The 16,107-nt window shown below is 45.8% G+C and overlaps 1 protein-coding gene across 7 annotated transcripts in view; it reads left to right on the top strand.

Annotated features, from left to right (window-relative positions):
- The window catches only part of JADE2 (jade family PHD finger 2), a 167,908-nt gene that overhangs the window by 100,722 nt on the left and 51,079 nt on the right, over positions 1–16,107 (top strand). For all 7 annotated transcript variants that reach the window (XM_043490812.1, XM_038412220.2, XM_038412219.2 and 4 more), the window contains 3 exons: positions 7,271–7,482; positions 12,485–12,652; positions 14,216–14,332. In XM_043490812.1, coding sequence (XP_043346747.1) covers positions 7,271–7,482; positions 12,485–12,652; positions 14,216–14,332 — 497 coding nt within the window. The remainder of the gene's footprint in view (positions 1–7,270; positions 7,483–12,484; positions 12,653–14,215; positions 14,333–16,107) is intronic.

Here is a 16,107-nt window from a genome sequence, read left to right as displayed (position 1 = left end):
CTTTGCAGGTTCATTTCAGTTCATATCAACACCCAGAAGTTTTAGTTTGCTCATATAAAAAGTGCTGAACTTACTTGGTGTATAAATGGGCCTAGTTAGAAATTCCATGAGGACACTCGTCAGAAATGGCCACCCCCAGCATACTCAGCGTTAAAATATCTGGGAAGGGGATCTGGATGGCCTCATGGAAAGGGTAATAGACATGGAGCCTTTTATTTCTTGGCTAGTGTTTTGAATAGGACCCCAATCTGGCAGTGTTTGCAGGGACATGAATATTAAACTCTCACCTTCAGACATGGTCCCTCTAGGTCAGGATCAAGGCCCATTGTCAGAACAGTGTGGGTTCTGCCAATAGGTCTTAACCGAATAAAAAACTCTTTCTCTTGAGTTATGTTTGGAATCCAAAAACCTAATTCTGATCTCAGTAATTATGTGCGTAAATATGGAATAACTCCATGGACTTCATTGGACTTATTCAGTGTCACCAAAATCAGAAACTTTCTCCTTTTTCATCATGCCATATTGAAAATAACAGTATCAATATTGCATACAGCATGGGATATTTTGGTTGGGTATTTTTTGTTTTTTTGCTAGACACTCAATACAGATAGCAACTTTCTCTGCCAAAAAGACAATTTTATGAATGGAGTTCAATAGTGACAACTTTATATGATGCAAAAGAAGATAAACGGGGCATAAAAGGAAAAAGAACTTCACTCTTAGGCACCATTGTTTAGTGATTCATAAACCATTAATTGCTTTGTACTCATCAAATACAACTGTCACTTCAGTAGACTCCACGGTATTCTGAATAGAGCTTGGCAAACTAATTCTTCATGTAATTACATCTATACAGAATTAATCCTGTGGGAATTCTGCGCCAATGCATACATGCAGAATTCATGTCCCCTACAGATATCTTTGCTTCGCCGCAGAAAAATGACTTTCTGACAGGGAAGCAAAGGGAAGCTGCAAGAGTGGTCACGCACCACTCCCTAGCAGATACGTCCATTCAGGCACCCAGAGCATCCGGCAGAGCAGTGAATCTCTGCAGGGCTGGAGACATCCCAGCCAGTGGCTCCTACCCTGAGCCGGGATCAGCTGCCAGTCCCAATTGGGCTGGAGGCAGGAGAGGGCAGGACTTCCTCTTCCCCTGCAAGGAGTGGCTGGGGCTGTATCAGACCCACCCCCAGAAACCTCCCCTAGCTGCAGGAAATTCATCATACTCCCCTGCTTCCTTCCCCCATCGCTCCTCAGCTGCAGGAAGAGGGATCACTGTATGGGGAGCTGTTCTTCCATTCATCCAACCCCGGTGCATCCGGACCTCCCATACCCAGACACTGCTGCCAAGCCTCACCCCATACATCCAGAACCCCCATGCCCTCCATACCCAAACCCCACACCACTGAGCCTCAATCCCTGCATCTGGAGATCCCCTGCACCCAGACCCTCTGCCTCCAGGCCCCCACCCCTGCACCCACACCACCCCCCACTGAGCTCCTTGCACTCAAACCCTCACACTAATGAGCCCACCCTGAGCCCCCACATCCAGACCCCATTCCACTGACCCCCAGTTGGCTGCACCAAGACTCCCACCCCACCAAGCCCAACTCCCCCAGCACCCAGACTGCCCTGCTAAGCTCCAACAACCTTCACCTGGAAGCCCCTGCAGAGTCCCATTGCACCTACACCTGAAAGCCCCACAACGAACCTCTGTGCATCCAGATCCCTCATACCTAGACCCCCCCACTGAGCTGCCTACACCCAGATTGTCCCGCACAGAACCCTCTCACCCCACAACTGGATTCCCCCACACTGAGCCCCTTCATACTTGGATCCTGCCTTCTTGAGCCTTCCTGCCCCACACCTGGTGCACCTGGCACAGGGGGGCAAGTCTCCAGGGTGTTTCTGGTGCAGGTCCAGGCCTTGTGTTGTGTCAGGGTCAGGCGCAGCCTCACCACTGAGTCTGTGTCCCAGGGGTGGGGCTGGGAGGGCTGCAGGGTGATCTCCCACCTTCATGCAGCCAGTGGCCTGTGCTCCCCACTGCCTTGCTGGAGCCTCTCCATTTATTTATTGACCAATAAAATTTGCAGAATTTTAAAACATTGTGTGCAGAATTTTTAACTTTTTGGCATAGAATTTTTTATTTTTTGGCACAGAATGCCCTCAGGAGTTCCAAAATGTATGTTTGTTTATGCATGATTCATAGATATGCCATCTAAAAAAGGAAACATTTAAAAAAGTGATGAGCGAGTGCTCATTCATTACAGGTGTTGCTTGTAAATTCTACATGCCGTTCACAGGCTGAATTCTGCTCCTGAATGCATGTCCAAGCTCCACTGAAGTCAGACTCACTTTCAAAGCTAAGTAGTACATTTGGTTTTTAAGCAGTGAGCTGGGAGCAGTTTGACATCGACATTACCTTTCCTGTGGGTTAGGCTGGCAGCGACAGGGTATCACTATCAATTAAAAATGTACAACCTTGCATAGGAAAATGGGCTGTAACAGATGGCAGAGGAATATAGAGTTGCAATTATGAGAAGTTTGTTTCCACTTGGAGTGTAATGGGTACTCTCCAGGTGCCAGTGTAATCTGGAGTTTGGGTCAGTTTTAGATTTCCTATGGAAACCACATTCCCTCTTTCTCCTACTTCAGGAATTGCAAACAACCACACTCTTCATAGTCATTTCTTATCTGCTCAGAGGCTGCTCTAGACTCAGCAAGCTGGCTCTGTCAGGTGCGGTATGCAGAAAACTCTTCTGCTTCTCTCCCCAAGGAACAGAAAGAGATTTTAATAGTGACTTTCATTTCCGAAAGAGTGAAAAACAGAGGCTGAAATATTTGCTCCAATAACAAAATTGTTCAAATGGTCTGTTCCTAAAGGGACCCTGCCAAAGTAAAATTAATGGGGCAGCTTTTCACACATCGCACTCTCCCTGCACTGGAGAAGTAGGCTGCACCATCCTTAAGGATGGCACATTCATTTGGCTCTCCCCGGTGGTGGTGCAACTCCCAACCTAAGGTAATGGCAACATCTAAGCTCTGAAGCATGAGGCGTCTTGAACCAGATTGCCAAGGAAGGGTGCTTGAAATAGTTACAAAAAGAAAAGGAGTACTTGTGGCACCTTAGAGACTAACACATTTATTTGAGCATAAGCTTTCAGGAGCTATAGCTCACTTCATCGCATGCATTCAGTTGAAAATACAGTGGGGAGATTTGTATACACAGACAACATGAAACAATGGGTATTACCATACACACTGTAAGGACAGTGATCACTTAAGATGAGCTATTACCAGCAGGAGAGCGGGGGGGGGGGGGGAGAAAACCTTTTGTAGTGATAATCAAGATGGGCCATTTCCAGCAGTTGACAAGAACGTCTGAGGAACAGTGGGGGAGGGGGGGATAACATGGGGAAATAGTTTTACTTTGTGTAATGACCCATCCACTCCCAGTCTCTATTCAAGCCTAAGTTAATTGTATCCAGTTTGCAAATTAATTCCAATTCCTCAGTCTCTCGTTGGAGTCTGTTTTTGAAGTTTTTTTGTTGAAGAATAGCCACTCTTAGGTCTATAATCGAGTGACCAGAGAGATTGAAGTGTTCTCCGACTGATTTTTGAATGTTATAATTCTTGACGTCTGATTTGTGTCCATTTATTCTTTTATGTAGAGACTGTCCTGTTTGGCCAATGTACATGGCAGAGGGGCATTGCTGGCACATGATGGCATATATCACATTGGTAGATGCGCAGGTGAACGAGCCTCTGATAGTGTGACTGATGTGATTAGGCCCTATGATGGTGTCCCCTGAATAGATTTGTGGACACAGTTGGCAACGGGCTTTGTTGCAAGGATAGGTTCCTGGGTTAGTGGTTCTGTTGTGTGGTGTGTGGTTGCTGGTGAGTATTTGTTTCAGGTTGGGGGGCTGTCTGTAAGCCTGTCTCCCAAGATCTGTGAGAGTGATGGGTCGTCACTGCAGCTCTCCAAATGCCTGTGAGGCACCATGTGCCAGATTTGGGCTCTGAAATGATCTCGTGCATCCATTGGGCTTGCTCGCAATAAAACAGGTAATGTCAGGCTTCTTTGCATGTTGTGGCATAACAACTCAAGCGCTTGAAAGGGCCCTGTTAGAGAATGGGGTTGACTGGCTTAGACTGTAGCTCAGATTGTCACAGACATGTGAAATGGCAATCCAGAAGTTTGCATAAACTTGTCAAACCAAAGTAAACCCTGTCAATGGAAGAGCATGGGAGAAGAACTTAAAAAGCCAGACAGTGGCCTGTTTCAGAGTAGCAGCCATGTTGGTCTGTATCCGCAAAAAGAACAGGAGTACTTTTGGCACCTTAGAGACTAACAAATTTATTTGAGCATAAGCTTTCATGGGCTAGAGCACACTTCATCGGACGCATAGAATGGAACATATAGTAAGAAGATATATATATGCATACAAAGAACATGAAAAGGTGGAAATATACATACCAACTGTAAGAGGCTCAATTAAGAGGAGCTATTACCAGCAGGAGAAAAAAACTTTTGTAGTGATAATCAAGGAAGCTTATTCAGACAGTTGACAAGAAGGTGTGAGGATACTTAACATGGGGAAATAGATTCAATATGTGTAATGACCCAGCCATTCCCAGTCTCTGTTCAAACCCAAGTTAATGCTATCTAGTTTGCGTATTAATTCAAGCCTGTTTGTTTGCCTACTTCTCCCTACATGTGGAGGAGATGTTATGATGGGATAATGTGATTTTGGTAATTAATTGATCTTTAAATATTCAGGGTAAATAGGTCTAATCCCCTGAGATGGGATATTAGATGGATGGGATCTGAGTTACCCGGGAAAGAATTTTCTGTAGTATCTGGCTGGTGAATCTTGCCCATATGCTCAGGGTTTAGCTGATTGCCATATTTGGGGTCGGGAAGGAATTTTCCTCCAGGGCAGATTGGAGAGGCCCTGGAGGTTTTTCGCCTTCCTCTGTAGCATGGGGCACGGGTCACTTGAGGGAGGCTTCTCTGCTCCTTGAAGTCTTTAAACCACGATTTGAGGACTTCAATAGCTCAGACATAGGTGAGGTTTTTCGTAGGAGTGGGTGGGTGAGATTCTGTGGCCTGCATTGTGCAGGAGGTCGTACTAGATGATCAGAATGGTCCCTTCTGACCTTAGTATCTATGAATCTATGTGCCCTCCTTGCCTAAGGTTTTTTTTTTCCAGCATGTTATTGGGTCTTTAGGACTTTGTGCAAAAGGAACATATCCTGCAGGCCTTATCAGCAAAACTCCCCTGGAAGCCATTAGGAGTTTTGCCTGAGGACATGGGGCTGCATCCTGGTCCTGATGATATTCCTGGAAGCTTTGCCACTGGCTTCAGTGGGCTCAGAATTTAGCCCTGGGTGAGAACTTCGGGATTTGGCTCCATGTTAGTTCAGTATACAAAATCTGTGCACCATACAGCCACTTAACTTTTTAACATGAATTTATCTTCGTCTTTTTCCCTTTACTGTTTATAAATCAAGAATTGTTCCTCTGCTGCCCAGCAGCAGGGAAGGTAGAAAACCTCTATATCAAGTACTCTGCAGTAATCTACAGTAATGGTCCAAACCACTGTAGCTACTTCGCTGTAAACTGCAGTGGTTTGTTACTATAATTGTTGCAAATTGCAGTGTTTTGTTTTGTTTTTTAAATAAAGGAATCCTGGTATACTGAAGCATCACAAGTCAAGTTCCTCTGTTGCCTTTGTACATATGACAGGTCCCCCCATCTGATCATTATTATATATTAAATAATCTAGCCCACTAAAGTTCAAAGCTTAAATTACTACTGTAGTTCTTCAGCGTTTAGTTGGAAATCACCTTCTCCTTACCACTGAGAAATATTCCTGACCTGTGTGTGTTGGTTTTGTTATAATTCTGTGTTCTCCTGCCTCATGGAAAACATCACATAGACTGTGTGGATGTTTTTTTAATTTTGCTTTTTCTTCTTTCTTTCATTACCTGAAGTGACCAAATGCTGTTTGTAACATCCTAGTTATTAAAAGAAAAGGAGTACTTGTGGCACCTTAGAGACTAAGTACTCCTTTTCTTTTTGCGAATACAGACTAACACAGCTGCTACTCTGAATCCTAGTTTTTGTGCAGACAATTATGATCTTACAAACAGGTGAGGGGAGAAACAGGAGAAGATGAATTCCTAAGCAAAAAAAATCTGCATTTCATGGAAATATCCTTAGCATTCTGTGGGGGAGCAGCAGGATTGTTTGCAAATACAGAGTTTTCAGAACCTTCCAATGAGACTCCCTTGCAGTGGTGAAGGTGAACTACAGTTACTCTGTAGTTAGACTTTCCATGAAGATTGAGGGCCGTGTCCTGCCATTGATCAGCGAGCTGAACTCTTACTGACTTCAGTGCAATGATAGGAACTGGCCTACAAAGAAGCACCTGAAGTGGAAGATGGTGAGAGACTGAGTTCATTGGAACACTATTCAGCAATGGCAACATTTCACTGTCAACAAGCTACTGGGGTAGCAACCCAACGGTAACAGTGATTATGGATATGTCATGGCCACTATGGAAAAGTGGAATCATCCCCATGTTAGGGGTGGTCACTGAGGATAAGCCTCTGGTGGTAGCATCCTCACCACTAGTTGTCACTAGAGGTGCTAGTACAATGAGAATAAAAAGTGAGACAACAGATACAAGCCCAAACCTCCCCCTATAACTGACCTTCTGACTGTACTTGTACTGACCAGAAACAAAGAACATTACCCTCAATTTCAGATTTGTCTCCAGATTTAAAGTCCTAGTCTTTAAAGGGTCAATTTTCACAGTTTTAACAAATAAAGCATTGACTTTGCATTGCCAAAGCTTGTCTGAGCCCTTCCTGCAGCAAGCATCTTTGGAAGACTTGTCTCCTTGAACATTTAAACTGTCAGACCTAATTATCCGCATTGGTTCAGCTGAATGGCGTTTTTTCCCCTCTGCCAACAGCAATATTTTGAAACATAAACTGTATCCATAGTTAGAAGCAGCAGTTTTCTGAATCACAGATCTTATCATTGTCATGAATTCGCCTCTTAAGTTAAAGCCTAAAGTGTCTCCTTTGTGAAATACAGCTTTGTGCAAGGACTCTCCAGACGGAGGGCTCTACATGCTCCAACTCAGCAGGCAAAATGTTCTAGGGACAGCAGGGCTGGGTGGCCCTTTGTTTTTAAGAAGCGAGGTTGGTTTAATTGTGAAGCGTCAGTGTCATTACTCTGCCTCTTGCCTTTCAGAAAAGCCACAGCTGGATGAGATCACCTTGGAGAGAGTGCTGGAGGAGCTGGAGACGATGTGCTACGAGAACATGAACATTGCCATTGAGACAGAGGAGGGCCTGGGCATTGAGTACGATGAGGACGTGGTGTGTGACGTGTGCCGGTCCCCGGAGGGAGAGGATGGCAACGAGATGGTTTTCTGTGACAAATGCAATGTCTGTGTGCACCAGGTGAATGACGTCTGGTCGTACGTGGGCCAGCGCTGTCAGCGCCTTTCAGCCTGATGCGTGTATCTGGCCTTTGATTAGCTAGAACAAACACTGGCTTGACATTGAAAGTCTGAAATAGCAACGCATGCTACTGGCTTGGGCACTCTCTGCCATTCCTGTTGTGACCAGAGTGCTTCACCCCACCTCTGCACCTCAGATAAACTTTCAGGGGTGCCCTGGAGATTTGCTACCTTTTCTTAAATGGCTGTGCCGGGGGTGAAATTCTTTGGTCCTTACTTGGGGTTAGGGTGTACAGCCCTGCATCGGGGCAGTACGGAGCTACAGCAGCCCAGAACACATACCCGAGAGACATTGTGCCTTAACGGGAATGCAGAGCCCAAGGAACACAAAGGAGTGGACACAGTCGGTATGGCTCCCCTTATGTCAGGGGGTCTCAGGCAGGGGTACATGTACCCCTGGGGGTACGCAGTGGTCTTCCAGGAGGATGTCAGCTCATCTAGATATTTGCCTAGTTTTACAACAGGCTACATAAAAAGCATTAGCGAAGTCAGTGCAAACTAAAATTTCATACAGACAGTTACTTGTTTATACAGCTCTATATATTATATTAGAGTTTTTTGACCTGGGGGTGGTGACCCACAGGAGGAATGTGGGATGGGTTTAGGGAGGTCGCTAGTGCAGGGCTGGCATTAAGAGTGGCAGGCAGGGGCCCCACGGAGCTAAGATACATGCTGAATCCCAAGTCCTGCTGCCCAGAGCTGAAATCAGACTCCTGAAAGGGGTACAGTAGTCTGGAGAGACTGAGAAGCACTGCCTTATGGAATGAAAATCAGGCTGCTATGGAAGGGTCAAATCATTGCACGTTCTCCTCCTCACCTCCCTGCCCATTTACAAGTGCTCTGGCACTCTCTCTGCTCTTCTCCAGAGAGTAGGGAGGGAGCAGAGGGATTGTAGTTCCGCCTAGTCCTTCCCTGGGTCATGCATTAGGAGGGAAGGTTCCTTGCACCACTGCCCCATATGTTGCCTATGGGCCAAACAGCAGCTGGCTCTCAGCTTTGACTTAGTAAGTCTTCCTTGGAATCCTGCAGGGCTTTGTCTGAGTAAAGACTGAGGAAAACACGAGTAAAGGTGCCATGATTTGGTTGTGATGCAGCAAACCTCACAAGTGCATGGTGCACAGTGCACATCCCTAGGTTGATAGTGGGACACGCTTTGCCTCATGACACCATGCCTGGCACATCCAAAGAGCGAAAGAGGGGTTCGCAGACTCTCTGCTCATCTGATATTTGTCTATCTTCTTTCTTTCCCTGCCCTGTGTTTGTCCGTATTCATTGCTATTTATTGTAGGCTGTGCCTTTCCCTAACTTTATTCCGCGGTCTCTTGTCTTCTTGTTTTGTCCACTACCTCCCATTCTTTGCTATTTTTTCACCCCACCCTTTCCATTTAATGTGCCTTTAAAGCTCTCTTTCTCTCTCCCCATTAAAGTGCTCCCATAGGAGCTTTAATGACCACAAGTGCCCAGAATATAGATGTGGCTACAGAGGGTCTCTGTTATGCATCACTTGAGGTATGCTTATTGCAGGATTGGACACTCTGCATTTGCCAGAAGGATGGACCGATAGGTTTCTCCTCACATTTCTCTTCTGTGGCGCTGATCTTATAGCATTGGATTGTGTGTATAAGCAACCACCCAGCTTCAGTAACATTCTCTCACATGGCAGGGTTTATAGCCCAGCCTGTTGTCAGAATGCAGGATTGGATTGGATTGGATTTTTTTTTTTTTGCCTGAATATTTGTTTCGTAGAATTGAGTATTAACGCTCCAAGTACTTGCTGCGAGGAAGGAATAAATATGATAGTGTCTTGTGCACTCATTTGTATGTCTGTGTGCATGCCATTTTGTGCAGGAAGGTGTCTGTGTGAGTGGGTGTGTGTATGCTCACATACTCTAGAGAGGCCAATTTTTCTATTAAAAAAAAGCCAAATTGAGTAAAATTTTCAGGAGCACCTAAGTGACTTAACAACCTAAATCCCACTGAGTTTCTATGGAACTTAGGCTCTTAAATCACATCTGTACTTTTGAAAATTTTACCCACTGTCACTTCAAGGGAAAGAAAATTAGTTAGGTCCACAAATATCAGGTCAGCCATCAGATAGATATTGATTATCTGAGTTTGAGGCATCCAGTGTAAACAAAGGATACCTCTTTAGATTCTGTTATATACAGTATTTGAAGGTATCTCTCCATAAATGGGTCTGGTGCTGATATTTGCTGGCAGTATTTGCATCATAGCTTCTGGGAAGTGGGGGAGCTTTCAAGATATTTGTTGTCGATGTAGGCGGCTGTTTTGGATGGTTTTCATCAGTGAAACAGTTTCTGCAGAATATCAAGATGATTCAGAATTTTCATCACAAACCTATGGTGGAAAATCCAGGCATGGAAGTAGCGCACCTTCCCTGTGCAACACAGGCAAGGAAACATGCAACACAGGCATGGAGACAGCACACCTTTCCCCATGCAACACAGGCATGGAGACAGCACGCCTTTCCTGTGCAACACAGGCATGGAGACAGCACACCTTCCCCATGCAACACAGGCATGGAGACAGCGCACCTTCCCCGTATAGCACAGGCGTGGAGGCCACACGACTTCCCCGTATAACACAGGCGTGGAGGCCGCACGACTTCCCCATATAACACAGGCGTGGAGGCCACACAATTTCCCCGTATAATACAGGCATGGATACAGCGCAGCTTCCCCATGCAACATATGCGTGGAAACAGTGCACCTTCCCCGTATCACACAGGTGTGGAAACAGTGTACCTTGCCCATATAACACAGGCGTGGAGGCAGCGCACCTTGCCCATATAACACAGGCATGGAGGCAGCGCCCCTTTCCCGTGCAACAGAGGTGTGGAGGCCAACATCAGGGAGGATTTTGCTCTTCAGTGTATATGGCCACTGCCACCTGAAAGCAGAATGTGGCAGCTAAGTAGCATTTACTCATGCAAGTAGCCATAGGGGCTTCCTAGAGTCCAGTTGGTCTACTCATGTGGGCAGGAGCTTCTTCCACAGGGAGAGGCTGCAGAATTAGACACTAACGAACTGATCCCCTGCCACTGAAGTCAATTTGAGCCTTTCCATTGACTTCAGTGGGCTTTGAATCAGGTCTTAAATTATCAGCTAAGTCTCCTGCCAGACCTCTACACTAACTCTAAGCTAATTTCTGGCCTGACTCACACTGCAGGCAACAAGGTTACACAGTGTGTACATCACGGTAGCGGGCCCTATGAGTCTATTCCTGACCTAATCCCCTGTCCCTCTGCCTCCCTCAGCACACATTTCTAACCTCTCTTTGAATTCTGACACAGTGCTAACGGGCTGTGATTTCCCCACTCCCATGAGAGAACATGGTTACACTCCACAATAACGAAGGAGTTGTCATGGTGGGCTGTGTTTCCTCTGGAAAGAGCAGCATCTGGTTCCTGCTGCATGGCCCATCACAGCAGGCAGGCAGGCTGAGCAGATGGCCTGTCTCGCCCTGTGTATCTTACCTACCAAGTGCTGATCCTGCCTGCAAAGCAGGTCACCATCATTTTCTGAGCGCCGTCAGATTTTATGAACCCTCTAAAAATGAGAGACAGAGACTTCGATAAGATGGGAAGATGGAATGAGCTGATCTTGGTCTGTGCACCTCGGAGCGCTTTTGTACATTTCCCCGTCAGGCTGATCTCAGGTGGAGATCTCGAAGAAGTGCTGACATCCACTTTGCAAGGAAAATATATTTTCATTTGAAGATTTTGCAGTTAGCTCCTTTTCAGACCTCCAAGCAAGAGACAGTGTGCAGCTCATAAATGGGTATTCAGTGATGTTGCTGCTGTGCCTTTTGCAGAAACAGGAATGTCAGGAGGATGGACATAAAAAGCAGTTGAGTGGGAATTCCTCTCTCTTTAAGAGTTTGTTCTTACTGTATCTCTGACCAATGAAATCCATGCTCTTCAAACGCTGTGCTTCCAGGATGAATGAGTATGGAAGTGAGAAAGAGGATATTGGATTTTCTTAAAAGGCACTGAAGTAATTGGAATGATTGACATACTAACCTACAAGCCAACTACACCTCTCAACCACCAGAAGGGAAAGCACAGTACCTAGGATACCTTGTGAATTCTGATGCTGCTCGGATTAGAGCTTGGCTATATCTTTCTGTTAAGTATATGCAGCTGATTGAGTGGCAGAGGGTCGGGTGGAGGACCTGCAAAAGCCATATTCTAGCTTATCTGAGGGAGGGCAGGTTGTCTTAGCACAACATCACCGACTGACATGTGGGAGATCAGTGAAATGAATGCTGCCAGTCCTAGCATAGCTGGTTTTATATTACCTTTAAACTTTAAAATGTCTTATTCAGAGGACTGTTAATAAGAGAGCAAACCTTCCATCTCTAGGTCACTGATCTGAATAGGACCCAGACTTGGAAAGGACTGAAAGCTATTGCTATTCTGGTAGCTGTTTGGTAACCTGCGTGATGTGAGCCTGTGGTCTCAGTCCAGTGCCTGCTGGACAGATGTCCACTTTTCAGAGTCTGTTGTCTTCACTTGCCCCCTCCATTGATGATCTCAGCAGAGAAATCAAAGCCTGTGAGAGAACAAGTCTTTCAAGAACATGTGGAAGGCCCGTTAGCAGAGCAGCACTGGAAAGCCTTCGCTGCTGCTGCCTGGCATGATGCAAACACACTTGGGTATTCAGGCCTTTAATTAAACTACAGGGCATATCTCTAGGGGCAGAGCATCAGTACAAATCCGATAGATAGATAGATTTAAACCAGTTGTCGCTGATTGATTCATGTCTGCTTTTAATTGTTATGACAATATCCAGATGCCATGGCATTAAGCCACCCATATAAAAATGTGCAAGTAAATGAATAAATACGGAAGTGTATTGGTGGGGTGCCCTTCCAGAGGAATATGTGGTATAGCTAATGCAATGTTTCTTGTGTTTGCACAGGCTTGCTATGGAATCCTAAAAGTTCCCCTTGGGAACTGGCTTTGTCGAACCTGTGCCCTTGGAGTTCAGCCAAAGTGTTTACTTTGCCCGAAGAGAGGAGGAGCTTTGAAACCCACCCGGAGCGGGACAAAATGGGTCCACGTTAGCTGTGCCTTATGGATCCCAGAAGTAAGACTTTATTCAATGTGTTCTCCAGATGTGGGTGGGATGAGCTTGGATGTGGATTGTGGTTGGACTTAGCGTGCCCAGTACAGTCAACAACCCTGCACTATTATCACTCGTTTCAAGCTTTCAGTAGTAAGGGGCAGGTAACTTGGACTGGCATTTTCAAAGGAGCCCATATTCCTTTGAAACTACCTGAACCTACTTATACATAAACCTTTGGAAACCAGAGCCCTGGTGATTTCCAGCACTGATCTCAGACCTTTCACTCATGTTCTGTGCAGCAGTTCCAAGCTGTTTTCATAAAGTCTGGGCAATATAAGAACAAAGGTACCAAGGCATGGGATAGTGAACCAACAGCAGGTACCTGCCATCCTGCTATCTGTACCTACCCTTTCTGCTTGTATCCCCTGGGGAATGTCATTCTTGTTTATATTGCAGCTGCAGTGTTAATCTCACCACATTACTGAGCAATCCTTTACCAGGAGGGCTATATAATAGGGTCTTTTTATTACAGTGAACTTTTTTATTACAGTGATAGATGACTTGGGTGCACATACAGTGCATGCATGCATGGCACTCTGCCTGCATGCAGCACATGTATTCCTGCAAGGGAGGTGATTTGGAGCAATGATTTAGTGGTATTTCCTAGTCCTTCAGCGTGGCAAGCCAGTAGAACAGCATGGAGTCATACATGTACCGGCATCCACATTTAGTAGAAAAATAAAGACTAACGTGAAGTAAGAGTACAATGTAGGTGGATACATAAGGAACAATACAGCAATGGGTATGTGGAATTCTTTGAAGAAGAATTTAGGCTAAATCGCTTTGGGCTCAACTGTAAGCCCGGTTACCTGGCAGTCCGGGGGCCCGAGGGTGCATAAAGAGCTCCCTTATTCATCTTTGTGGCTCACCCCCATGTCAGAGCTTATGTGGGAAGGAGAGCAGCCACTGTCCGGCTCCCATGCCACCTACTGCACAGTGTGTGGGGAGTGGGTGGTTGGGGAATAGATGCACTTCAGATCCACATGCCCCTAGCACGCCAGCTGAGGCCCAGGAGCCAGTACAGGGGGAAGTTAGCTGCACCAGCTCAAAGGCTTTGCCTCAGTTACTTTCCCCCAGAGAAAGGGAGCAGCAACAGATTGGGACGCTCAGGATCACAGTCGTCTGCCTGCCCCGCTCCTGGGGCAGCTCAGGTACATGCTGCCCTTCACGCAGGCTGGATTGTTAGGGGACAGTCCAGCCCTGTTGCACTTTGCCAGGGAGAGCAGACACACCCAGCCTCTAGCTGGGTTCGGTCACACTAAGCGCACATGCCAGTTCACCATCTATAACAACACACAGGAGAGAGGATTTAGCTCAGAGGTTGTATTTGGCCTTACCCTCCATGTTCCTGCCATTTTGTTCATCTTCATAGCTGAGTTTTTGCAAATGATGGGTGATGGTAGAGACGGCTTTTAGAAAATCCTCCTCTCATTGTAGCCACCGCAGGGAATCAAGCTTTGCATTATCCCAGGGAAGATGCATGTGGTAAGTGGTACAAACACACGTACTCTGTGTCGTGACTAGGTTAGCATCGGATGCCCAGAAAAAATGGAACCCATTACAAAGATCTCGCATATCCCAGCAAGCAGATGGGCTTTGTCCTGCAGTCTCTGCAAGGAGTGCACTGGAACGTGTATTCAGGTATGTAATGCTGCTTAATGAAGCCCAGGGCCAGGTTTTGCTCTTGAGAGCCCTGTGCATGCACTGGAGGGAAGAATTTGTCTGTTAGTTTGGGAACAAGTTTTCTTAGTCACTAACAGGTAATAAAAGTAACAGCTGGGAGCACAAGAGCCAATCAGTTACCACCAATTGTTGTTGTTTGTAATGTTTTAATACATGAAATGCTGCAAATCAAAATAAGCCTTGTTTCTTCACCATGATGCCAGTGCCATAGTGACTCTGTATTACAAGGACTGACAGTGACACTGCTCTAAAGTCAGAAGCCAGCTGTATTAATATTTCACATACCAGTGGGGCTAGGAATGAAACCTTTCTACCATTGGAAAGCCAGAAGACATAGCTTTCTTTCCAGTGTTACAAGGAACTGCACTTGATTTGAGCCCTACCAGCTCACAAAATAGAATACTTAGAATGTATACATCCCTGTTTTGTACCTATTCTGTAACACCTCAGTGGATTACAGCAAATATCCTATTCCCTACCCTTCCCACAGCAATGTTATATGGAAGGGACTACATGCTTTCATTTTGTCCTATGGAAAAACATCCCTGTTACAAAAGATTCTGCTAGGTCAGGGCACTGACCCCAGGAGATCCTGCTCTGACTGTAGTGGCGAATCCCTCCCCAGCAGGTGCAGAGGGTTCTGATTGCAGCAGAACAGATGTGGTTCTTCTATGCATGGTGGAGGACCAGGGTTTGTGGAACCTTGCCAAGACGACTGCACCACTGCAGTCCTAAGAGTCCAGTCCCACATGGCTTGGTGGGGGGAGGGTAAACCAGGGGAAGAGCAGAAGGGCTGGTGGATTTGCTGCTGCACAACCTCATTAGATATTGCTTCCCCCACCAAGCCACGGTGCAACCTCAGCTGCTGTAGCAGCCATGGAACAGCTCTCAGGTTCCAGGAACTTGGGAAAAACTCCTTCCTCGGTATATCCCTACACCAAGTCTAACTACACAGTGCTGAGGTGGGATTTGGCCCTTAAACATCAGACATAGCAATGATATATAAGTGACAGAGGGTAACCAGCCGGTTGAGGAACAGTGGTATGTCTTAATAATAGAAAGAGCTGCAAGCCTCTGTAGTGTTTATGCAACTGCAATGGTTTTAATACTTTAAAGGGAGCTATTTAAAAGCAATCCTTTTAGCTTGAAATGAGATCTCACCATATTGCTTTAAATCTCCAGCATTGATTCACTTCTTTTTTGGTGGCTCTGGGTGGATCTGCTTATTCACCCTCGCAGATGGTGATATTGTGTCATAATGGCAACTGCTTTCAAAGAACGGAAGGGCAGCGAAAGGAGTCAAATAGACTTGGCAGCATCAAAAAGATTCAGATTCTCTGAGACTTCATCCTCTTAGCGCAGGCATCACACGTTAGCTGTGAGAACCTTTGGATTGAACGGATTTGAATTTAAGGTCACCTGAAATGGAACACAGTTGTCTCATGTGCTGACAACTCACAGGTTACAAGTCTTCATAAGATTGCCACTGGAGTGTTTGTCAGTGCCACCATAGCTCTTGCAGAACAGCTCTGCTGAAAGGAAAAGGAATGTGCAGACGGTGCCTTTATTGAAGGGCTTAAGGGATGAATAAGCAGCAGATTCACCCGTAGCGGTAAATAAGCGTTGTATCCTCTGCTCTCATCAGAGGAATGAAGGCCTGTGTTTGCAAAGCCCTTAGATTTATGTAATGAATTTTCAATCAGTGCTTGTTTATACAGGTGGAATCTAACCAT

This window comes from Dermochelys coriacea, chromosome 8, assembly GCF_009764565.3.
Source record: "Dermochelys coriacea isolate rDerCor1 chromosome 8, rDerCor1.pri.v4, whole genome shotgun sequence".
NCBI classification, from domain to species: domain Eukaryota; kingdom Metazoa; phylum Chordata; order Testudines; family Dermochelyidae; genus Dermochelys; species Dermochelys coriacea.
Note: the sequence above shows the minus strand (reverse complement) of the source record. Positions and strands in the feature narration are given on the sequence as shown.